We start from the raw sequence: 23,670 nt of genomic DNA, 5'->3' as shown, positions 1-23,670 counted from the left end.
AAGCCTTTTACAATATGAATGGGTGGTAATTTGGTCATGTTCATTGATTTAGTCTTGTTTTTATTTTACTGGCATGTTCTTCACATTTGCCTTTGGTTTTGGTGGGTGCTATTCCTCTTCTCTGTCAAGAGAACATCTTTAAGTATCATTTGTAGGGCAGGTTTGGAAGAGGCATATTCTTTTAGCTTTTCTTTACTGTGGAAGAATTGTATTTCATTTTCAAACAAAGGACAGCTTTGCTGGGTACATTACTCTGTGCTGCCAATTTTTTTCTTTTAGAATCTGGAATATGGGGCTCGGCAGCGTGGCCTAGTGGCTAAGGTCCTCGCCTTGATCCCATATGGCCGCTGGTTCTAATCCCGGCAGCTCCACTTCCTCTCTATCTCTCCTCCTCTCAGTATATCTGACTTTGTAATAAAAAAAAAAAAAATCTTTAGAATCTGGAATATGTCACTCCATTCTCTTCTGGCATGTAGAGTTTCCTGTGAGACATCTCCTGTGAATTTAATTGCCATTCCTCTATATGTCAGTTGATTTTTTTTTCATGTGCACATTTAAGGATCGTTTCCTTATGTTCTATTGAAGAGAGCTTGATGATCATATGTCGTAGTGAAGATCGCTTTTGGTCAAGCCTATTGAGAGTTCTGTGCCCCTCCTGGATGTTGTTTCTCAATTCTTTCTCTAGATTAGGGAAGTTTTTCCTTTATTATTTCATTGAATACATTTGTAAACCCAGCTTCTCTTTCTGCAACTTTTGTGACTCTCATAACTCTTTTTGTTTTGACTCACATAACTCTTATATTTGGCCTTTTAATTGTGTCTGTTAATTCTTGAATACAGTTTTTTAGCCTGACCCAACTCTGCTTCCAGTTTTTTGTTTGTTTCCCCCTGGTGACAGGAAATATCTTCCAGTTCTTAGATTCTTCTGCTTCATTCATTCTATTTTGGAGACTCTCCAGTGTACTTCTAATTCTTAATTTCTGATATATCAATTTCATTTGATTCATTTCCTGTGTGACATTCTTTAAGTTGCTTAAACTCCTGTATCATGTGCTTCTTGTTGTTGATAAGAAGTTTTATGCTTTCCTGGGTCTGTCAGTCTACAGGTGCCCCTTGTTGTCGTCCTGTCCTTTCCTATTTCCTGTAATATGCCCTTTCTGCTTCACACTGGGTAATGTTTCTCCATCTGTTTAAATATGTCCTTACCCTATTCTGCCTTCCTTATTCTCTGCTCTTTCTCTTTTTTCTTTTTAAAATTATTTATTTTCATTGGAAAGGCAGATTTACAGAGAGAAGGAGAAAGATCTTCCGTCTGCTGATTCACTCCCCAAGTGAACACAATGGCCAGAGCCAAGCCTATCCTAAGCCAGAAGCCAGGAACTTTTTCTGGGTCTCCCTCAGGGGCACTGAGTCCAAAGGCTTTGGGCCATACTGTACTGCTTACCCAGACTACAACCAGGGAGCTGGATGGAAAGTCAGCAGCCAAGACACAAACCAGTGTCCATATGGAAACTAGTGCATGCATGGTGAGGATTTACCCACCGATCCATCACACCAGACACTCCCTTTCAAAAGAAAAATGTGTGTATTTTAAAAATTTATACAGAAGCTATGTCTAACTCAGGTCTGCATGTTATTATAAGGAATGTTCTTTCTCTAACATACTTCTTTCTGTTGCAATGACTATTGATCCCAAAGAAAAAGATTCAAGTAGGAGTCTCCAGTGTCTGCAACACTGGGTCCCTCTGGCACCAGTTTGGCCCCAGCCCCTCTGCTCACATCCTGCTTTAGCTTCGGCAGATCCTGTGGTCTCACATGTGCCTCTGAGCTTCAGCAGGCTGGGCCACTGTCCATCTTCTCAGTCAGTTGCATGGACCCAGAATCACAAGCATTCCCTTCTGCTGTCAGCTCTGTGCTAGGCACCAGTTGACTGTCCAAGCAGCCTGTGGCTACCCACAAGGAAGGCTGTCCCCATATGAACCCAGAGGCTCCAGCCTTAAACAATTAGAAGGGAGCTGAGCCCACCTGTAAACGCTGACAGGAAATGATGTCCCTTCTAGACCTGGCAGAAGACTGGCATCCTGACCCAGACCTGTCCTCACCCCTTCCCAGGGTGCCAGACCCAAAAGGGGTCTCTAGGACCCTGGTCCAGTTGCCTCACCTCACCCACAGTGCCTCTTTCCCACCAGGGCCAGGCTGAGTTTGAGAAGTCAGAGGGAATCATCTGGATGGGATGTCAATAGGCAATTGATCATTTTTGTCTGGGTCAGGCATGAGGTATGGAGACGGCAGGAATGCATGACTGGGAGTGACTGTGCAGAGCTGGTAGCCGATACTGGCATAGGAAATAGCTACCCAGGGGTGAAGGCTGGAAATGTAACAAGAAGAGAGAGCACCATGAACACCACACCAAGGGACCACGGAAAATCCTGCAGACTTGTGAGTTTCCTTAGTGCATCTCCACCCTGAGGCAGGACCCTGGATCTGTCATGGCCAGCAGCCAGGGCCTGCAAGAGGGGCCACCAGCAAGGAAAACAGACAGGACAACTGGGACAGTGTCCTGGGCCCCTCAGGGGTTCTGGGGGCGGCTGTGAGGGGGAGGGGCAGGAGCATCTCAGTCCACACAGAGGGCTTTTCCTTTGGGCTTTTAGCTTATGATGGCTGGTACCAGACACGGCACAAGGACATCCATTTGGGGGATACTGTGTGGGTGTCCCTGGCAGACCCGGGAGGGGGCACCTGGGCCTGAGAGGGGGGCAGGAGGGGCCGTGGTGTGGAGGAGGGAGGAGGCCCACTGCCATTCTTGGTATGGTTTTCTCTCCAGGAGCCCAGCTGCCTCTGGCCAGCTTATAAGGCCTGGTGTGAGTGTTGTTTATGCAAGTATAGCATAAAAGGAACAAATCCACCCGCGCGCGGGCTGCTGTCGCTGCAGGCCTTTGGCATACATTTTTCAAATGATAATTCACTTTACCCGCCCCGCCTTCCCCACCCCCCAAGGCTGGTTTATTGAAAAAACCACCTTATATGGTCATATGGCTAACACCCCGTCAGCTGGCCTTTTTAGGGACTCTGTTTAAAGAAGATCCGCCTCTGGGGTTTTATATTGCTCTGGTATTTCTGCCAAAGACACAGCAGCCCTTGGCCCACTGGGAGAAGGACCTCGCGGTCACTCGGTGAGTCCCAGGACTGGCTTCTGCCGCCTCTTCCTCTCTCAGGCTGCAGGAGGCGCCTCCAGATTGGCTTGGCTTCTGTGACGCCGGCCTGGGGTCAGAAATCCGTTGGCGCCCTCGGTGGGCAGCGGGGCCGCAGTGGTGGGCAGCAGTGCTGGCTGGCCAGGGAAAGGCCTGGCTGACTGGCCAGCGGAGGGCATCCTGGGACGGGGCTAGCTTGAAACTGCTGCAATGCGATGCCTCTCTCACCAAGGCCTGTTCAGCCGGCCAGGGCTGCTGGACAGCGGAACGCGTTTGCTCAAGGGTCGGATGGGTTGGCAGGCTGTTTCAGGGCCGTGGAGATGCTTGGGCAGGAAGCTGATTGCTTCTCAGGGAATTTCAAGCCTCGGGGCCTGGGAGATGCCTGTGTTGGGAATGGAAGAGTAGTTTCTGTGTGGGCGTCTCCGCTGCTTCTGATTTGCAGGTAGCCACGGTGAGGGAAGAATCCTCAGTGGCAGAAAGTTCTATAGAGGGTCACTAGGGGCTGGGGGAAAGGGTGGAGTGAATGGCAGCAAGTGTCCTGCAGCATCAGGAGGTGATAGGCCTGGAAGGGACTAGGGAGGGGGCCAGCTAATTCATTCCCCTCTGCTAAGGATACTAGGCCTTGGGAAAGGTGCCACCGGCAGGACAGACTCACAGACTCACACTCAACTCACCAACACACTCCCCCCAGCACACACACACACACAGATGTGCACAAAGAATGAAGGGGAAATGAGAGCAAGATACCATTTTGCTGATCACCTTCCCTACAGCCCACAGACTGGGAAAGCCCTGGAGGCAGACTGGCCCAGTTTCCTTCCCTGTAAAATGGGGGTAATACAAGCACTGACTTCTTGACAACAGTGTGATAAGGATTTGATGAGAAAATGCAAATAGGAGGCCCACAGCTCTACAGGGCCTGGCCCTGAGCATTCCTACTTTAAGAATGGCATGGAGGGTTTGTTCACCCTGACAGCCCTACACCTCGCCCCAGCTTCTAGGTCAGGAGGCTGGGGAACACTGACAGTCTGCCACCTAACATGCTCCCAGGTGAGGCTGAGGCAGCTGCTCTGGGACCACACTTTGAAGAGGGAGGCGGGGAGTAACCATGTCTATTGTTCGAAAATGGGCTTGACTTTTGAGACTAGCCCTTGGACTGAAAGTGACATTCTTCTGGGAGGGAGAAGAGTGGGTGCTAGCAAAGTTGCAATGACTCAGGAAAGGCTACATGGCAGGATTGAGGAACCAGGGCAGGTAGTCCGACACCACGGCCCTGAGGTAAGCTTTCCTTCCTTCCTCCATTGGTTCATTCCATTGCTATGCATGAACACCTTCCAGACACTTCCCGTGTGCCTATAGGACAAGTCAGGAACTTGTCTAGTCACTGGAAGAGATGATTAAACGGACAAGCACCATGTAGAATCAAGCCTAGGAGGAGCTGTTTCCTGAGCCCAGAAGATATCAGGGAAACCATCCTGGAGGAAGAAGTGGATCCTGACGTGAAACAGTTCTAGGCAGGAGGAAGCAGGTCTTTGAGACTCTTGAAGTGGCTCAAGTCAACTGAGTTTGGATTGCAAGGCAGGGAGTAGGGAGAGTTCAGCCCAGGGTTGGGCAGGGCCGGATTACAAGCGCTTTGCACATGAAACTCAAAGTTCAGACTGTGGGGTCCCATAGAAGGGTTTTCATCTCAGAAGTAAGTGCAAGAGACTTGCCTTTAGGAGAGCCTGCTTGAACAGCTGAGGGGAGAGTGGACGGGTACAGGGCAAGAGTGCTCTGTGGTGTGCAGGGGTCTCATGCTGGTGGCTTCTGTGGCGGTGGAATCAAAAAGGGCTCATGATTGTTGGTCTGGGAAGTGGGAGACCCGAGGTCCTGAAATGTGTGTAGTGAGGAGTGTGACCGTCAGAGGGGGGTTCCTAGTAGGGGCCAGGGCAGAGGCGTGTGTCCTGGTGCTATGAGTTGAGATGCCAGGAGGCACGGAGTAGACATACAGCTGGCAGCTGCCACTGTGATCTGGTGCGCAGGAGGAGAGGGTCTAGGCTGGAACTGAGCTGGGGAGTGAATGAGGGAAACAGCTGCAAAGGGCCTCCCAAAAGCTCGCTTGATCTACAACTGAGAAAGTGTATCATGACACAAAATTGTTGAAATCTATGAGCATGCCAGGTAGTCACAAAGTCCAGGGAAAACATATACTTACCAAAATAATAATAATAATAACCAATGCATGTATTCCAATAATTTTTTTGCTCCAAAATAAACTTATCTTTTAATTCCTTTTTTTCTGCACCAACTTCTGTAAGCAAAAGGCCCATAGGCCAGGCACCATCAGCAGGTGTCCAGAGATCAGAATGACTGCTCTCTGAAGTTATTTCTTATTGAGTGGGTGTGTAGGAGACTCAGTGAAGATACCCTGGAGTTAACTAGAAGTGCTGTTAGATGTTTATACTATACAGTGTCTTTGTGAAATTATTTCTTTCTGCTAATCTATTCATGTGTATGGGGAGACTTGACAGCTGCTGACATGTCATGTGAAACCCTTACCCCAAAATACATCCCCAGCTGTTGTTTGAAATCTCATCACCCGAGGGGACTTTCCTTCTAGGTCTCTGGGGGTTGGCATGTTCAGCCTTCAGTAGGCACTGATTTGTGAAATTGGTCATCCAGCTCTGCCCGGGGTGAGAGGCTCCAGCGTGTGAGTGTTCTCTGTAGAAGGCCAGATAGCTAACGTTTCAGGGTTTGCAAGTGTAAAGGTCTACATCACCACCATTCAGCTCTGCCACTGTGACCAATACAGCCACAAACCATACAGAAATGAGTGCCTGTGGCTGTGTTCCAATAACGCTGTATCGACACGGAAATTTGGATTCCATGTGCTTTGTGGGTCATGAAATATTATCTTTCATGTGCTTTTTATCCTGATCATTTGAAAACATTAAAAAAAATTACTCAGCTCTCAGGCTAAGCAAAAATAGGCCTGAGTTTGCCTATCTTGATTGACAATTTGTTCAGCACTTTCATTTCCATAATTTTATTTGATTCATCATTCTGTAAAGAGAAGTACTCATTTACATGTTGTAGTGGAGTGAGCAGAGGACGGGTGGAGAGACACACTCAGACCAGGACCAGGAACGGCATGGAGGGGAGGGCGGGGAAAGGAGAGGTGAGATGTCTTGGGCCAAATTTGTCCCTTAGGGGTGGCAGGAGGCGACTTTATGCTTCTGTCCTCACATGGACGTGGGGGTGGCTAGGAAGATGAATGAGTGAGCAAATGATTTACACTCATTATGTCTTTGGATTTTGGCCACCTTTGGGGGATAAAAGAAAGATGAACTGTGCTTCTAACTTGGAAAGTGCCTCAATGAAGGCCAGATGTGACACATACAGAAGGAGCCAGAACATTCACTCAGCTTCCAGGGTGCGCACAGTGGGGTGACCCCAGGAAACCGCAGCGACTTGGGCTTCCATTCAGCTGACATGCTCAAGTTTAGCCACAAATTACCAGACTGCGGCTGAGGAAGGTTTAGGATTTCGCCTGGCAGAAGGGCTGCTGGAGTCTGACACCAGGGTAAAAGCACAACAAGGGGCCCCCCCCACAGAGGCTCCAGCCTGGGAGCCCTCGCCTTGCCTTCACCATACTCCCTTCTCTTTGGCCTGGCTCTGCCTGGGAGAAAGGACGTTGCAAACCACTGGAAGCACAGCTGGCTCACACCCTTGACAGCTTGGAGTCCCTCTGCAGCAATCCTTCTATGTGTGGGTGACCCCAAAGGGCAGACAAACAGGATCACTGAAAAGCCAGACAGACTTGAACACAAATGGCACTTGAGGGGCCCTGGTGCAGTAGCCTAGTGGCTAAAGTCCTCACCTTGCTCGTGCTGGGATCCCAAATAGGCGCCAGTTCTAATCCCGATGGCCCCGCTTCCCATCCAGCTCCCTGCTTGTGGCCTAGGAAAGCACTCAAGGACAGCCCAAAACCTTGAGACCCTGCACCCACATGGGGGAGCCGGAGGAGGATCCAGGCTCCTGGCTTTGGATTGGCTCAGCTCCAGTCATTGAGGCCACTTAGGGAATTAATCAATGGACAGAAGATCTTCTTCTCTGTCTCTCCTCCTCTCTGTATATCTGATGTTCTAATAAAATAAAAATAAATCTTTTTTTAAAAAAGACAAAACACTTTAAAATTGGAGGGATGTGAGGGACCCAGAGGCACAACTTTGCCTCTTGGCCATCTTCTGGCTTTCCAGGTGGTGTTCCCATACAGAGATGAGAAAATTCAGCCTGTGTGGTTCAGATATGTGGGCCAAGCCATAGGGAGACAGGACTGTGGGGACACAAGAAGCTCCAGGGAAGAACAAATCATGTCTGGAACGGGGCCTTTTGCAGGGGCTGCAGGGCGGGGGTGGGGAGCGCTGGGCAGGATGGGATTGTTATCCAACATTTGCTGAGCACCATATGATGTGCTAAGCACTACATTAGGTGGCAAGGCTGTGTAGGTAGTAAACCCAGATTGGTCCTGGCATGGAAGAGGGGGGTCAGCATTTGATAGCAAGAGAAGAACCCAGACCCTTTTCTATTTTTGCTGCCCACTGCTCTACATAGGCAGGCAAGAGCCAGAGCACCAAACACGGAGAAGCTTTAAGACTTGTACTGGAGTTTGGGGCAGGTCCTACCGAGGTCAGGCCAGGCTCTCCTAGCTCTTGGAGCCTAGGAAATCTCCACAGCTAAGTTCTTTTTTTTTTTTTTTTTTTTGAGACTTAGTTTATTTTTAATGCAAAGTCAGGTATACAGAGGAGGAGAGACAGAGAGGAAGATCACGCTGGTACAGGGTCCCAAAGCCCTGGGCCATGCTCAACTGCCTTCCCAGGCCACAAGCAGGGAGCTGGATGGGAAGCGGGGCTGTCAGGATTGGAACTGGTGTCCATATGGGATCCCGCGCTTTCAAGGCGAGGACTTTAGCCGCTAGGCCACCTCACCATCTTCCACAGATCTTTCCACTCAACCCAGCAGTGTTTCACAAGGATTGAGTCAAAAGATAGACCCCAGTTTTTTGAGGCCTTTGATCAGTGTTTTTGAATTCTCTTCAGAAAAGTGCTACAACCTGCCACTGACAAAGAGACCCTTGGCCAAGAATGGTGGCCCCAGGAACTGGACACAGCCCTCTACCAATTGTGAGGTCTCTTTTCATTCCTCGCTATAGCACACCACTGCTAGTCGACAGAACACTGGGTCTGGCTCAGAGATGGTGAACAAAAGCTTTCCTGGTTGGGCTATTGGGACCCACAGATGAGACTGAGAATGTATCGCTTTAGAAGTAATTTAGTTAGGTTCAACTCATTTTCTCTGCTTTTTCCTATCTCCTTGGTCTTGGAGCCTTCCTTCCAGCATACTACAGGTGTGATTCTTTTCCGCTAGCTGTGTTTTCTCTGGAAATCCAATCAGCCTGTCCTCTATTTTTTCACCTAATGCACTTATGAAAATTTCACAAGAAGGACCCAGCAGGGAGCCTTGGGGCACAGTGCTGCCTTCAGGTTGACCGTGGCCCCACAAGTAGATTAAGCACCTTTAGGTGACATGATCCAGGTACCTGCAAAATCTTCTCTGTCCTGCGGCTGCATTGACAGGACTGTCCTGGTCTATGCCCTGTGGGCTGGGTCAGTGATTGGGGCCTGGTGCCATGAGCAGCACAGGCAGAAGCAAAGCTGTATGTTCGCCTTTCCCCCAGCATGTGCTCCACTTCGGACATGCCTAGGAGGGCCTTCTTCCTTAGTCTTCCTCCTCCTAGCCTCAACTTAACCTCCATGGCCTGAGGTTCCTGGACCTGAGGTGCTGTCTCCTCTTGGCTTTGGTCATGGCCTTGGCCATCCAGCTTCAGCAGAAGGACCTGAGGCTGTGCTTCCCTCCCCAGCAAGTCCCTTGAGGCCTCACACGCCATGTAGAGCTTCAACTGGTCTTCCTCCCTCGCAGCTGTCTTCTCTTTCTGAGCCTCTTACTTCTCTGCTCCTCTAAGTTTCTGGAAGTTGCCTCCCCAGCCTCTCACCTAGGGCCTTGCCTGCGCCACCCTACCCCACCCTACCTGCAACAGGCCACACTGGGGGGCTGGTCGCTCACTGTCTCTTGAGGTTCTAACCCTTTTTTGTCATCCCCAAGAGCCAAGAATATGTCAGATGCTCTGTAACTTGTGTGAGTGAGAGGGAGAGATGAAAATCTAAGCTGACACTGGAAACATGAATTCCTTCCTCACATCCCAACCATCCTAACTCCTATGCTGAAGCATCGTAGGAGGGAATTCTGGTCAAGGTGGCAGAATGGGTATCCCAGGGTGAAGTTCCTTCGTCTTCAAGGTGCTCCTACTCTTAGGATTGTTCTATTACCTATGACCTCTGCATCTTTCTCCCTTTACTGATCTGTTGTGATACCGATTTTTATTCATATAAACTCTACTGGAATCAGTCTCCTTGTGAAAATCTTAAGCCATAACAGGTACAGCTTCAGACCCCTTTCCCAATCTCAGAGAGACAGTCATAATGATCAGCCTGTTGGAGTGCTTTGCTGTGCTTTTATAGCCACAAAAAGAAGATTGTGGGAAAGACACAATCCTATTTTGTGCTCTGAAAAGTCCAGGCCAGGCACTTAGCCTAGCAAGTAAGACTTTTTATAGTTCCAGGGTTCGAGTCCTGGCTCTGGCTCCTGGTTTCGTCTTTTTCTAATATAAACCTGAGGAAGCAGCAGGTGTTCGATCAAGTACTTGGGTTCCTGCCACCTATGTGGAAGACCTAAGTTGAGTTCCTGACTCCTGGTTTCAGCTAAGGTTGGCTGGGAACTGGCCAAGGCTTGGCCATGGTGGGCATTTGAAGAGTGAACCAGTGGAGGGAGTCCTCTCTGACTCTCAAATAAACAAAATAGTCACCGAAATAGCTGTATGCTACACACTCCATTTTGATGATTTGCTGTTGCCAAAAAGACCATCTATAACATAATTTGACAAATGGCTATTTAGTTCTCTTTTCTCCAAACTCCAAGGTGCTCCTGTCCCCGCTCACTCGGTCACATTTACCATGTGTGAAGAGGAGACCACCGCGCTTGTGTGTGACAATGGTTCTGGCCTGTGCAAGGCAGGCTTTGCAGGGGACGATGCCCCCCGGGCTGTCTTTCCCTCCATCGTGGGCCGCCCTCGCCACCAGGTACGTATCACCTGGATCCAAACCTTCGAGTCAGGAGGAGTGAGAACTTCATTCGAGAGGCTATGCCAAGCTGTGTATGTATGTGTGTGTATGTATGTGCAAGTGTATATCTACCTGTGCTGAGGGTGGAGACTCTTCTCTGATGCACTGATAGGGCAGGACCCTTTCAGTAGAAATATCCAAGGCCCAAACTGATACCCATCTGGCATACAATGGTAGACTATAGTTGGTGTGAGTTTGGGAAGTTTGGAAGAACTAAAATCTATGCAATTAAGTAAGGCCTTTGCCTGTAAGAAATTTAACTGCATGAAGACACACTTATGACTAATCTGAGCTCGTGAGTTAAGGCAGAGGAGCACAAGGATAGGAAGGGAACTGGTGCAAACACAGTGACTTGGGACAAGACTTTTTAGAAAAGGAGCAACCTGGGGACAGAGGAGGGTCCTGCAGGTAGAGAGAAGAGCAGAGCAAAGAGATGTACATGTGTAAGTAGGGATTATTTGGGAGGTCAAAGGTGAGTTGTGTGTGTGCATGTGTGTGTGAGAGAGAGACAGAAAGAGAGAGAGAGAGAGAGAGAGAGAGAGAGAGAAGTGAGGTGAGGGGAAAGACATATGTGTGGGTTCTGATTTCTCAAAGGACGCTATCTTAGAAGAGAAATCAGCCCACAGGAAGCCTGCCATGGCCTCTCCCTGGCACTCCACACTCACCAGCGTCTGCTCCATCCTTGTCCCCATAGTCCCATTCTCATCCTTCATCCTTGCCGTTGTGTGGAGCCCTGTGCTGATCGGCTTCTCTTTCCTTCTCTTTTGCCTTACAGGGTGTAATGGTGGGTATGGGCCAGAAAGACAGCTATGTGGGGGATGAGGCTCAGAGCAAACGAGGGATTCTAACTCTCAAATACCCCATTGAGCACGGCATCATCACCAACTGGGACGACATGGAGAAGGTACGCAGGTGCATGTCTCTTCCTGGTGGTACATGTTCACAACCCTGGCATTGCCTAGGTCACAGTGCCTGGCCAACTTTTCCTCTAAAGTGTCTCTCTCTCACACTCTCCACTCCTTCCTTCCTTTCATCCCCACAACCATTTCATCAACCTCATCTGCCAGCCTCTCTCCCTGGACCGCTGGGATGTTTTCCTCCTGATTTCTTTGTTCCCTGCCCTTACGCACCCAATTCATTCTCCACATTGCTGCCAAGCTTCTTTTTCTAAAAACAGCTCAGCTCATGTCACTCAGCCCTCAGGGGTCTTTGTGGTTCCTGATGAACCCACAGACAGTCCCTCATTCCCTGTCCAGGCCTCTGAGGTCCTGGCTCTCCCCACCCGATTCCCAGCTTGCTGCTTTTGGACAGCTTTCCCTGCAGCCAGCACTCGTCCCTTCTGGAAAACACAGATGCTGCCTCCAGAGAGGCAACTGCTCCTCTCTCCTTTTATTTTCGCTGTCATGGCTTCAGATAAGTGCACTGATGTTGTATTATGATGATGATTCGCTAATGAAAATTGTAAGTGGGGCTCTCTAGGGGTTTCTAGAAGCTTTTTTCTTTCCTTTTTTTGTATAGGGAAATGCGGGGCAGGCAATTTTTAAATGGTAGGCATTTGTGATAAAATCATGTGTGCAAAATGCTAATAGGGCTTTGCTAATATTCTTTTGATCAATTTTGCTGACGGTTGTCTGGCAGTTCTTGTTTCTGTGATGCCAGTCTTTCAGATTGTAATAGAGGCCTGACTGAGCTGACTGTAACTGGGGATGGGGAATGTTGATATGAAATCTGAGATTCACTTACCATTTTCCCTGAGTCCCAGATTGTCACTCTGAATGTGAGAGAAGTGCATAAAGTATGGTAGCTTTCACATTATACCATGGGTAAGAGCACAGATATTGGAGTCTGCATCAGAGAGGTCTGGGTACAAATCCTAGCTTTTAAGCTTTAATTTTCACGTGTGTGAAATATAGATTAAGAATACTCTTTTATAGTTCACTTTGGTAATCATTTAATATCACCTCAAGGCAACCAGCATATTCATTACTCAATAAATGAGACATATTGTTCATTTGTTTGTGTATAAGATTCTTCAAAAAGTTTGTAGAAACAAAACTAAAAAGTCGAGCAGCATAATGCACAAAATAGCCCAACAAAGGTACTGAAGGATGAATACACACAGCTCATACCAACTGATCACAGAAATATGAAGTGTCCCCAAATGAGAAAAAAAGGCAAGCAGATAATTTGCCAAAGAGAAATAATACAAATTTTCATGCTCTCTCTCTCTCTCACACACACACACACCCAAAATGCGTTTGAAATAAATGAAAAAATAAAAAATCAAAGTAATTCAAGGATGAATTCAACCTATCAGATGACATCATATTTTCAGAGAACACTGGATTCGTCAGAGTGGGAGCAGGGCAGCCACTTACTCCTGCTAAAGTAAATAGCAGGGTGGCCTTTTTGTTAGCAAAAGAAATCAAAAGGTTTTCCAGGTGCCATGTCCTTTAGCCCCGTAATTCCATTTGTAGAATTCTTTTCTTTGCAGAACATTTTGAATAAAAGAAAGAAAATGTGATGGCAAAGCTGCTATTGCAGAATTATTTATAAGCAAAAATAAAATATTTCAAGGATAGCAATGTGATTAAATGTGTAACATAATGAAACATTGTGAGCATTAGAATTTATGTTCAATTTATTAAATAAATTATCCACAGTGAAAATTAGAAGCATGTTATAAATGCGATTTTGAACAAAACAATGTAATATTATAAATGTATTAAAGGATGTTAAATTAAAATAACAAATATGAAAATACATAAAAGCAAAAGATGAGGGATAAGGGGAGAAAATCAAATGTTGTCTCTTTATTAGGTGATGGGAATGTGGGAGTGCTTTTTTTTTTTCCTTTTAAAAACATTTTTCTAGCTTCCTTAATGATCAAAGTCTTTCATTTTGAAACTAGGTTGTAAAAGCTAAAAAAAAATCAAATGAAGTTCGTTTGCTTAGGCATACACCCTAAGATACTGTCTCTCTGGGTGTAGCTTAGAGTCTGGGATCCTGCATCTGTCCCGCAATCCCAGGTGACACCGAGACAGGGCATCTGGGAGGCACCACGCAGGAAGCTAGGCTTTGTGAAGACCACCTGCTGTTCTCACGCTCCTGTGAGATGTCCAGGGTGCAGGACCTCTGCCTGGACCAGGCCCTCAGCCTCAGGAGCCCTTCACAGCCACTGGCTACGCTCCTCACCTTCCAAGCCCAGAAAGATCCAGAGGTGCATGGGCTACTTGTGCCTCTTCTTTCACTTAAAGTGCACCTTGTGCCTTTGTATCTTGTCTTTTTGACTGTCTTTTTCCCCTCTTCCTGACACCAGGAACTTGGGCATCACGTCTCACGCATCTCTGACCTCATCACACCCAGAACCCTCCTAGTCCAGTGGAATCAAGTGCCCTTGTGCCTCACCTTTGAAGAAACCAAAACCCAATGTCCCTGCCACTCTTTGCCCAATCCCTTGAAGAGAACAATTCCCATCTGGTGGTCCAAGAGTACTAAAGAGGGGATTGGATACAGGAGGGAAGAAAAGATTGCCTTTAAAACAGTGGCTCTCACCCAAGATGATTTACATCCCATTAGGTTATGTCTGGAGATAGTTTGGATTGTCACAGCTGGACAGGTGCTCCTGGCTTCTAGTGAGTGGAAAACAGGGACACTGCTAAACATCCTATAGTGCACAGGGATACCCTCCCCAATGATCTTCTCCACAAGAATTCTCCAACCTGAAATAACATAGTGCTGGAGTTGAGAAATCCTGCTCAAAGGATTTAGATGAATGACTTGCCTGGTCATTTGATGAGACTTGACACCAAGCACATCTGTCAGGTTGCCAGCAGGAGGCAGTATTCAGTTTTCTGAAAACAGCTTAGAAGAAGGACTGCTTTAACACAGATGTAAGCAGGGTTAAGGCGATCAGAAAGCAATGTCAAGGCATCCAAATACCAGCAACAAAAGAAGCTCTTAGGTCCCTAAGCCTGAAGAGCCCCGGAATAGGGCTTGCCCACCAGATACCCCCTGGAGGGTCATTCCTCCACTGGCTAAATGCCTTGTCTCTCTCTTTTCTCAGTCTCTTTCCACTGTTTAACATTTAATGTCCATTAGCCACACATAGACAGAAACCAGAGAGAAATAAACACTCAGCCATGTGCTTACCTACTCCTGCCCAAGGACCCAAAACAGGGCAGAGAAAGGAGAAGAGGTAAGAGGGAGGATCAGGTGGGAAGAATCAACAGAGTGTTACCTCCAGGCCTGGGTCCTGCCTGGGCTCTGCTGAGGAGGAATATATCATCTGGATGTCAACAGTTCTCTTCTCCAGATCCAACCCCACTTGGAACACCATTGCACCCGCCCTAGCAGATGGTCAGGTCAGTCAGATTTTCTCAGCCCCCTGGGAGTCTACTGATCTCATTGGGCTTTTGTCTCAACCAGATCTGGCACCACTCCTTCTACAATGAGCTGCGGGTAGCACCTGAAGAGCACCCCACCCTGCTCACCGAGGCTCCACTAAACCCCAAGGCCAACAGGGAGAAGATGACACAGGTGAGAGCCAGGAAGACTTGTACACTGGTTCAGGAGCACAATACAGTTGTTTTTGTTTTGTTTTGTTTTTTGAAGACCTGCTATGCGTGTGAACCATGCCAAGTTTTATGAAAGATAGAAGTAGGATAATCAAATTAACACCATTCCTTCTCTTAATAAGATTCAAAAATATCCCATAGGCTAAGAGATGCTGTGATTATTTGTTTGTTTGTTTGTTTGTTTGCTTATCTATTTTGCCAGAGCATCCTTTATTCCTTATTGTTTTCAGATTATGTTTGAAACCTTCAATGTCCCTGCCATGTACGTCGCCATTCAAGCTGTGCTGTCCCTCTATGCCTCTGGCCGTACGACAGGTAAGTCAAGTAGCCTTGGAATCCACCCCTTTCCTGACTTCATGGCAGAGAAGGATCAAAGGAACCACCCAAGTCCAGGAAAACTCAGCTGGAAATGCCAACTGGAATGCCAGATATGGACCTACCCAGTAGGTCCCAGAACATCCAGTGAGGGATGTTTTCCTCACAGCAGTCATTCCAGAAGTTTATACACATGTTCCAACAACATTGAAATGTTCCTGCCTGCTGGAGTGGCAACTGTAGAATCTGGTGACCGTGGTATAGAAGGATGCTCAAACAGATTAAACTTCAAAATATGGTGATCTTTAAGGTGTTCTTTTATCTGAGAAGCAGAAAGAGAGCATGCTTCCAACTGCTGTTTCACTCTCCAAATGTCTACAACAGCTGAGGCTGTGCAGGCACCAAAGACAGGAGCCAGAGACTCAACGCAAGTCTCCCATGTGCGTAGTAGGAACTCAGTCACTTGAACCATCACCTGCTGCCACCAAGGGTGCACATTATCTGAAAGCTCAAATTGGAAGTAGGGCAGGGACTCAAACTCAGGAACGCTGAAGTGAGACATGTGCCTCTTAACCACTAAGCTAAATGCCTACACCCAAGAAGGATTTCTAATGTTGAGAAATCTTACTTTCTTAACTGGTTTGCTGACAGCTTCACCAGTAGGTGATTAAATTTTTCACATTGTCTAGTTTTCATAACTCCTTCTGGATCGAACATTCTAATTGTACATGCATGCGTGTTAGTTTGATTCCTAAATGATGTGTGAATTATCTAAATTCAGTCTGATTTAATGAAAATCAGCATTTGAGCATCACCATGAATGTACTTAAAGAGATGCAAAAAAGGAAACGTTTGTTTCCCAGAGTCCTGCAGTTTTGCTTAAGAGAACAAAAATTGACACACAAAAACAAAAATATAATGATTTTCAAGTTGGATCAGTTTTCTTAAAGAAAATATAATAGCTGCAGATTGTTTTGACAAGAGATGTCAGAAAAAGATATGTAAACTGTTACAATGTGATTTTTTTATAAATGCCACCCTCTCTGTTCATAGGCATTGTCCTGGATTCAGGGGATGGTGTTACCCACAATGTCCCCATCTATGAGGGCTATGCCCTGCCACATGCCATCATGCGCCTTGACCTGGCTGGCCGCGACCTCACAGACTACCTCATGAAGATCCTCACAGAGAGAGGCTACTCATTTGTGACCACAGGTATCCAGTGCCTTCCGTGCTTTGAACTTGAATTGACACCCAAATCTGAGCCGGGACTAGACATTCTCAGAACTGATGAGCACATTGTGATCCTGGGGCTGAATACAAGCTCCTAAGTCAAGGCTATGCCTTTAGACAGCACCAGTTCATCAACACAGCGTTGACAGAGGAGAAAAAGCTAGAAGGCAAATGCTCTGATGTCTAGGTAGGGGCAGGGGGTGGGGAGAGTGTGGAGGGAGGATGCTGCAGGCCCAGGCCTGGTTCACTTGAGCAGCGGTAGGCTGTTCCCTGCTTCTGTCCCTGGCCAGCACCAGAATCAGAGCTGGCGTCCACCATGCACAAGAGCAATACAGATCTGGTTGTGTATTTTTAAGCTGGAAAGACAGATTTACACAGAGGAAAGAGAAAGATCTTCCATTCGTTGGTTCCTCAAGTGGCCACAATGGCTGGAGGTGAGCTGATCCAAAGCCAGGAGCCAGCTTCTGGGTCTCCCACATGCATACAGAGTCCCAAGGCCTTGAGCCATCCTCTAGTGCTTTCCCAGGCCACAGTCAGGGAGCTGGATGGAAAGTAGGGCTGCCAGGACACAAAGCAGTGCCCATAGGGGATCCCGAAGCATGAGAGGCGAGGACTTTAGCTGCTAAGCTACCATGCTGGGTCCCAGTTGTGTATTTCTTTTTTTTTTTTTTTTTTAAGATTTATTTATTTTTATTACAAAGTCAGATATACAGAGAGGAGGAGAGACAGAGAGGAAGATCTTCCATCTGATGATTCACTCCCCAAGTGACCGCAACGGCCAGTGTTGCGCCAATCCGAAGCCGGGAACCAGGAACCTCTTTCGGGTCTCCCACGCGGGTGCAGGGTCCCAAGGGTTTGGGCCGTCCTCGACTGCTTTCCCAGGCCACAAGCAGGGAGCTGGATGGGAAGTGGGGCTGCCGGGATTAGAACCGGCGCCCATATGGGATCCCGGGGCTTTCAAGGCGAGGACTTTAGCCGCTAGGCCACACTTCGGGCCCCCAGTTGTGTATTTCTTAGCTGGGAGTAGCTATAGTTTATCTCAGGACAAATGGAAGGAGTTAGTTCTGAATTTACAAGGGGAAGGTGTCATGTGACTCACCAGGCCAGAGACATTTTTCGGTAAGAGCCTTACTAGATTCAAGAAGATCACATCTCTGTCTGAGTCTAAACTGTTAATGGGCCCTGCAAGGCCTCCAGGGAGATCTAGTCAGGGCACACCAATGGAGAAAATCCAAAGCAAAGTCTGACTTCAAAATCACAACTCGGAAGTCCCACTTTAGAAAGGAATAAAAACTGAATACAGGATTGGAGGTTCTTGACACCCTACGGGCACAATTCTATCATCCTCCTTAGACTGAATCCAAAGGAGAAGTCAGGAGGTTTTCATGGAGCTCAAAACCAACAAGCAAACCGGCAGAGATAAGGGTCCACTTCCTGTCATTTTTGCTCCTTGCAGCTGAGCGAGAAATTGTGCGGGACATCAAGGAGAAGCTGTGCTATGTGGCCTTGGATTTTGAGAACGAGATGGCCACAGCAGCCTCCTCTTCCTCCCTGGAGAAGAGCTATGAGCTGCCAGACGGGCAGGTCATCACCATTGGCAACGAGCGCTTCCGCTGCCCTGAGACCCTCTTCCAGCCCTCCTTCATCGGTGAGGTGCCCCACCCCAACCTGTCAGCTCATAGGACAGTTGGAAGGCCAGGGTGGAGGGGTGGGTGAGGGGCGGGAGCAGAAATGCCAGGAGTCATGACCTTTTGTTTCCTGTTAAAAAATACTTACTTGTTTTTCCAGAAAGGTCCTAAAATATATAAATAGTACAGCTCCATAAAATTTCAGTTCAAAGAAAAGGGTAAGGAAATCAAGACTGAGAAGCAGAGGGGAGAATATAAGCTAGAAACTAAGAATGAGGTTAATACACAAATAGGTACGACTTTTTAAGGAATTACTTAACATGGGGTACAATGACTGAGTCTATAGCAGTGAAGAGGCTGGCGTTGAGGGGTTGAGGGTCCCACCTGGTTTTAATTCCTCATTCTGCTACCTGAAAGCCCTGTCACTTTCCAACTACAGTCTACCTATCGAATGGAAATAATAATAGTTCGTACAGGTAGGATGTTAATAACCAAGGTAAAATAAAATAATATTTCATGCCAAGATAATATTTTCTTGGGGAGTATTTATAAATAGTGTAGTAAGTGGTCAGTAGTAAATTGAACAAGTACTCCCTGCCTAAGAAATCAGGCCAGATTTCTTACAGAAGCTGAGTGTTGGAGCGTGATCTGGGATAAGGGTCTCAGTTTTTGAAATCTGGGAATGTACATGGGGCAGAGCAAGGAATGACATACAAGGTTGTGGAAATGGTACATATACATATAAAGGCTTGGAGGTATGGCAGATGGAATTTTATAGGAATGTGGGGTGTGTGTATATGTGTGTGTGTACACTCCACAGATTGCACAGGGTTGCTGTGCTGTGTCAGCAATGGGGATCCCCTGGAAGTTTTTAGGCAACAGCATAGCAAAGTCAGAGAGTACCTAAGAAAAATCCTTCTATGGTACAGATGTAATGTTGCATAGAAAAAAAAAAAAGACTGGAATCAGGTCAGCCAGAGAAGTGGGCAGGAGCTGGTTGGAAAAGCAAGAGCCTTCACTGTGGAGCATCTAGATGCCAGCTAGAGATGGATCTGTAGACCCCAGGGACTCTCACAGGAAGGTGACAGCACGTCCATACTGATACAGTGGAACATGACTGGGCAGTTCATGCCAATGAAGTTCTCATTGTTGCTATAAAGAAATACCACAGACTTGATAATTTATAAAGAACAAAAACGTATTTGGGTCAAGTTTTAGAGGCTGGGAATTCAAAGATCGAGAAGTTGCATCCAGCAAGGATCTTGCTGCCTTTTAATGTGGTGGAAAGCAAGCAAGCATGCTCATGACACAGAAAATTCAGCTGCTGTATCCTCTAATCAGGAGCCCAATCCTACAATGATTAACCTGCTTCTCAATCCATCCATGAGGGCAGAGCAACCATAGCAGTGTTAATACATGTCGTAAGACGGATGGACCTAGGAAACATTACACCAAGGGAAGGGAGCCAGACACACAAAAGACACATGTATCATGAGGTTCTATTTATATGAAATGTCCCAAAATAAGGAACTCTCTAGAGACAGAAGCTAGATCAGTTGTTGCCTAGGACTAGGGAAGGTTTGAAAGAGAGTCACTGCTAATAGGTATGGGGTTTCTTTTCAGAGTACTAAAAATGCCCTAAAATTAGATTGTGGTGTTAGTTGTACTACTGTATGCATATATTGAAAACCACTGAGCTATACATCTTAAAGGGTGATTTTTTTATGGGAGGTGAATTATATATTAATAAGTGAATGTAACTAAAGTGATGTTACTAAAGTGGTTTTTTGGTTTGTTTTTGTTTTTTGTTTTATTTTGGTTTTTTTAAAGAAATATGCCTCAGGGAAGTGTGAAAGGTCCATCAGAAAAGGGGAAATTTGAGCAGGGCCTAACTCATTGCAGAGGTGGGGAATTTTGGTTTGCCAAGGTCTATTTGGGCATTCAATCATGGGGCATACACAATTATCAACTTAAAAATTGGTTTGCCCATTGAACTTACCAGGACAATAAGATGCTGGACTTTATGCTTGGTAAATACCTCCAATGAAAGAATGTCAACTGAATTTGAATTATGGAAATGCAACAAGGTGGAGCAATCCACCATGGGGGGAGGGTGTGAGGAGGGGCGGGGGGAATCCCAGTGCATAAAAAATGTATCACATAATGCAATGTAATTAATTTAAAAAAAATGAAATGCAATGAAAATATGTTTAAAAAAATTGGTTTGCTTTAGATTTTTTGAATTTCAAATCCAACCTGAATTTGTCCTGGTAATGTCAAACCAAATGATTTTACAGGCCCATTTATGGCCCATGGACCAGATATTACCCATCCCTGCTTAGGGAGTCTGAGCCCATCATCCTTTTGGGAGGTGATTAAGAGTCTGAACTAGGGTGGTGCCAACAGCACCATGTAGGGGGTGGAAGTGTGAGCATTTATAAAGTGATGACTACGGACTACAATGTTGTGATGTCTACTAGGCATGGAATCTGCTGGCATTCATGAGACAACCTACAACTCCATCATGAAGTGCGACATTGACATCCGTAAGGATTTGTACGCTAACAATGTCCTCTCCGGGGGCACTACCATGTACCCTGGCATTGCTGACAGGATGCAGAAGGAGATCACAGCCTTGGCCCCAAGCACCATGAAGATCAAGGTGGGTCTTGCCCCAGGTGCCCCAATTCTGCTATTTTTATTTTTATTTTTTAAAGATTTGTTTATTTTTATTCAAAAATCAGATTTACAAAGAGAAGGAGAGACAGAAAGATTTTTCATCTACTGGTTTACTCCCCAAGTGGCTACAATGGAATACGATCTAGCACCCATATGGGATCCTGGTGCATGCAAGGAAAGGACTTTAGCTACTAGGCCACCACACTGGGCCCCAGTCCTGCCTAGGGAGTATGGCAATAGGGCTGCCATGCTTGACAGCTTGGTGGTCTCCTGGAGTCAGTATCGGCTTGCTCTGGACCCACGTCCATCTTTTGGGTTTTGTTCCGTGGGCACGGACGGGCTGGAGACAGACTTAGTATGAATCTCAAACACAATCATGGAAGTCAGATGAAAGAAACGGGTTAGAGAACTGAGATGGAGAATATACTGACAGGATTAGTGAGAAATCAGGAAGGTAAAAGAAGAGACAAAAAGCAGGAGGCAATACTACAACAGCTTGTAAACTTTTAAAAAGAAGTCAGAACACAGAAATTTGCAGGAGGGTCTAGTTGGCCTTCAGGCTATCTGCCATTTCGAGTGGCATCAACAGCCAGAGCCGAGCTAATCCTAAGCCAGGGGCCAGGAATCCCTTCTGGGTCTCCCACACAGTTGCACAGTCTCAAGGCTTTGGCCCGTCCTCTACTGCTTTTCCAGGACATAAGCAGAAAACTAGAAAGGAAGTAGAGTAACCAGGACATGAGCCGGCGCCCATATGGAATCCTGGCACATGAAGGCGAGGACTTTAGCCACTAGGCTTTGGTGCCGAGCCCCCCATGGACTGTTTTTACCCAGAGCTCCAGAAGCAGCCCATTTCCCAAGGCCTGTGGCAGAACTTCTTACCAGGACCACATGTCAGCATCCCACACCTGTCCTCACCTCTAGGTTCTGTTTCAAAGAATCTGGGTGGGCCTCTTAATCTGATACATGGCCATCTGTGAGTTGATGCATTTCCCATTTTGTCAGCCACAGCCTAGACAATATGTGCTAGCCATCAAGGAGTTCAGGATCCGATTAGTAGACACACTCAATGTAAGGGTAACCCAAGTAAGACAAGAGAAGGGAAGAGAGCCTCTGGGCAGGAGAAATGTAGGAAGCAGAGGTAGCAAAGTATCCAAGCCTAACAGTAAGAGGACTCCCGGGAGATGAGGCAAGCCTCAGGCATGTGGCAGTAGAGCTGTGCAGAAGGCTGAGCTTAGAAATCAGCAGCCCAAGACCAGCTGGAGTTTTCTCACAACTGCAACTGCCAGCAGCGATACCTGTTACCTTCTTAGTGGCTGGGCATTTGCAGGTGTTTGCTCAAGAGTCTCACATGACTTCTGTCTGCCTGGACAATAGAATAACTTCCAAGTACTCTTTTTATTCTGCCATTTGGCGATTTCTGTAAGTTAGAAACTACACAGACTCTAACCAGACAAAAACTCAATTTAGCATCTGGTTTGCTCCAGATCCTGGAAAAACTGGAAAATTAATTGAACAGTCACAGTCATTCTGGACTCTTTTTTTTTTTAAGTGAAATTCAAAGTTATTTGACAATGACTTGTTTTCCATGACTAAGATCAGGAGTGTTAGTGGAAAAGGTGGGTACTTTCGTATGGATGGACCTGAGAACCTCTCAGATATAGGCAGCTGGTGACGGGATCTGGCCAAACAAGTTTAGAATCAGGAACCTGCTCTTCCTTCAAACTCCAGGCAAGACAGAACATCCATCTCTGACTAACATCCTGTGACATCAACGAGGCATATACCACTAAGTGTTTATTGCTCCTGCTTCTGCAGTTCCTCTGGGAACCAGCCCCAAGCTGGCTTGGCTAAGTAGCTCTGCTTTAACTGCAGGTCCAGCCAGCTCGGGTCAAGTCCACACCTCTCCCTGAGTGGCAAGGGCTGAAGGACCAGCAGCTTTCCAAGTATTCCATAGAGATGGTTGGAACACAAGCAGACATGTCTAACTACATAAGCACATTTCCAATTCCACTTTGTGCCACATCCTCCACCAGCCCATTGGCCAAGTAAACAACATGGCCCAGGATGTGGGAGACCTTTCTCCCAGAGGAGGAGGAGGGGAGTAAAGATCACGAGCAGTAAATCAAATCTACCACGTTTCTCCTGCTAGTTTTGTTCACGGAGGCTGCCCTGTCTAGGGGTACTGATCACGACTTGCCACATTTGCTCTTTGCAGATTATCGCTCCCCCAGAGCGGAAATACTCTGTCTGGATCGGGGGTTCTATCCTGGCCTCCCTCTCCACCTTCCAGCAGATGTGGATCAGCAAGCCGGAGTATGATGAAGCTGGGCCCTCCATTGTGCACAGGAAGTGCTTCTAAAAGACAGAGCAAATCCTCTGAGGAGCACCCCCAGACTGCTCTGTGACCAGTCATGATACATTAAAACCTGCAATCCTTACTTCTCTGTGTGAGCCTCTTGTTTTTTTTTTCCTCCTGGGGCTCTCACCCAGAGCTAAGGGCATTTCATGCACTATTTCTAATCCATCCTGGCAACTACTGGTATCCCAAGTTCCAGTGGAGGATGTTGTGGCTCAGAAAACCCAAGGGCTTGCTGAACATCACCCAGAAGCAAGATGAAAATTCAAGTACATCTGAATCCAAAGCCAGTGCTCCTTCCACTAGGCCAGCTTGTCTTCTCCTTGAACATGAGAAGGAATGAAGGCTCAGGGACTTCTGGGCTTTCAGAAGTACAAGTTCTCACACACAAGGGTCATGTGTTGGAGACTATGATCACACTGGCTCTCCATGTCTCAGGCTTACAGGAAGTGCCACATGAAGGATTCAAACAGA

General features: G+C 46.9%; 1 protein-coding gene across 2 annotated transcripts; it reads left to right on the top strand.

Moving 5' to 3' along the window:
- Positions 1 to 2,359: 2,359 nt before the first annotated feature.
- Positions 2,360 to 23,278, top strand: ACTG2 (actin gamma 2, smooth muscle). 2 transcript variants are annotated; one of them, XM_058667743.1, is made up of 9 exons: positions 2,360 to 2,439; positions 10,206 to 10,366; positions 11,184 to 11,312; positions 14,837 to 14,947; positions 15,216 to 15,300; positions 16,354 to 16,515; positions 17,990 to 18,181; positions 20,642 to 20,823; positions 23,056 to 23,278. In XM_058667743.1, the coding sequence occupies exons 2-9, from the start codon at positions 10,241 to 10,243 to the stop codon at positions 23,197 to 23,199; spliced, it is 1,131 nt and encodes a 376-aa protein (XP_058523726.1). In that variant the 5' UTR covers positions 2,360 to 2,439; positions 10,206 to 10,240; the 3' UTR covers positions 23,200 to 23,278. The 2 variants fall into 2 exon arrangements, with proteins under 2 accessions (XP_058523726.1, XP_004590728.1); XM_004590671.3 differs by lacking the exon at positions 2,360 to 2,439 and adding an exon at positions 3,032 to 3,173.
- Positions 23,279 to 23,670: the final 392 nt, after the last annotated feature.

The sequence above is a fragment of the Ochotona princeps genome, chromosome 8 (genome assembly GCF_030435755.1).
Source record: "Ochotona princeps isolate mOchPri1 chromosome 8, mOchPri1.hap1, whole genome shotgun sequence".
Lineage (NCBI taxonomy): Eukaryota > Metazoa > Chordata > Mammalia > Lagomorpha > Ochotonidae > Ochotona > Ochotona princeps.
This window is presented reverse-complemented; position numbering and strand designations above follow the sequence as displayed.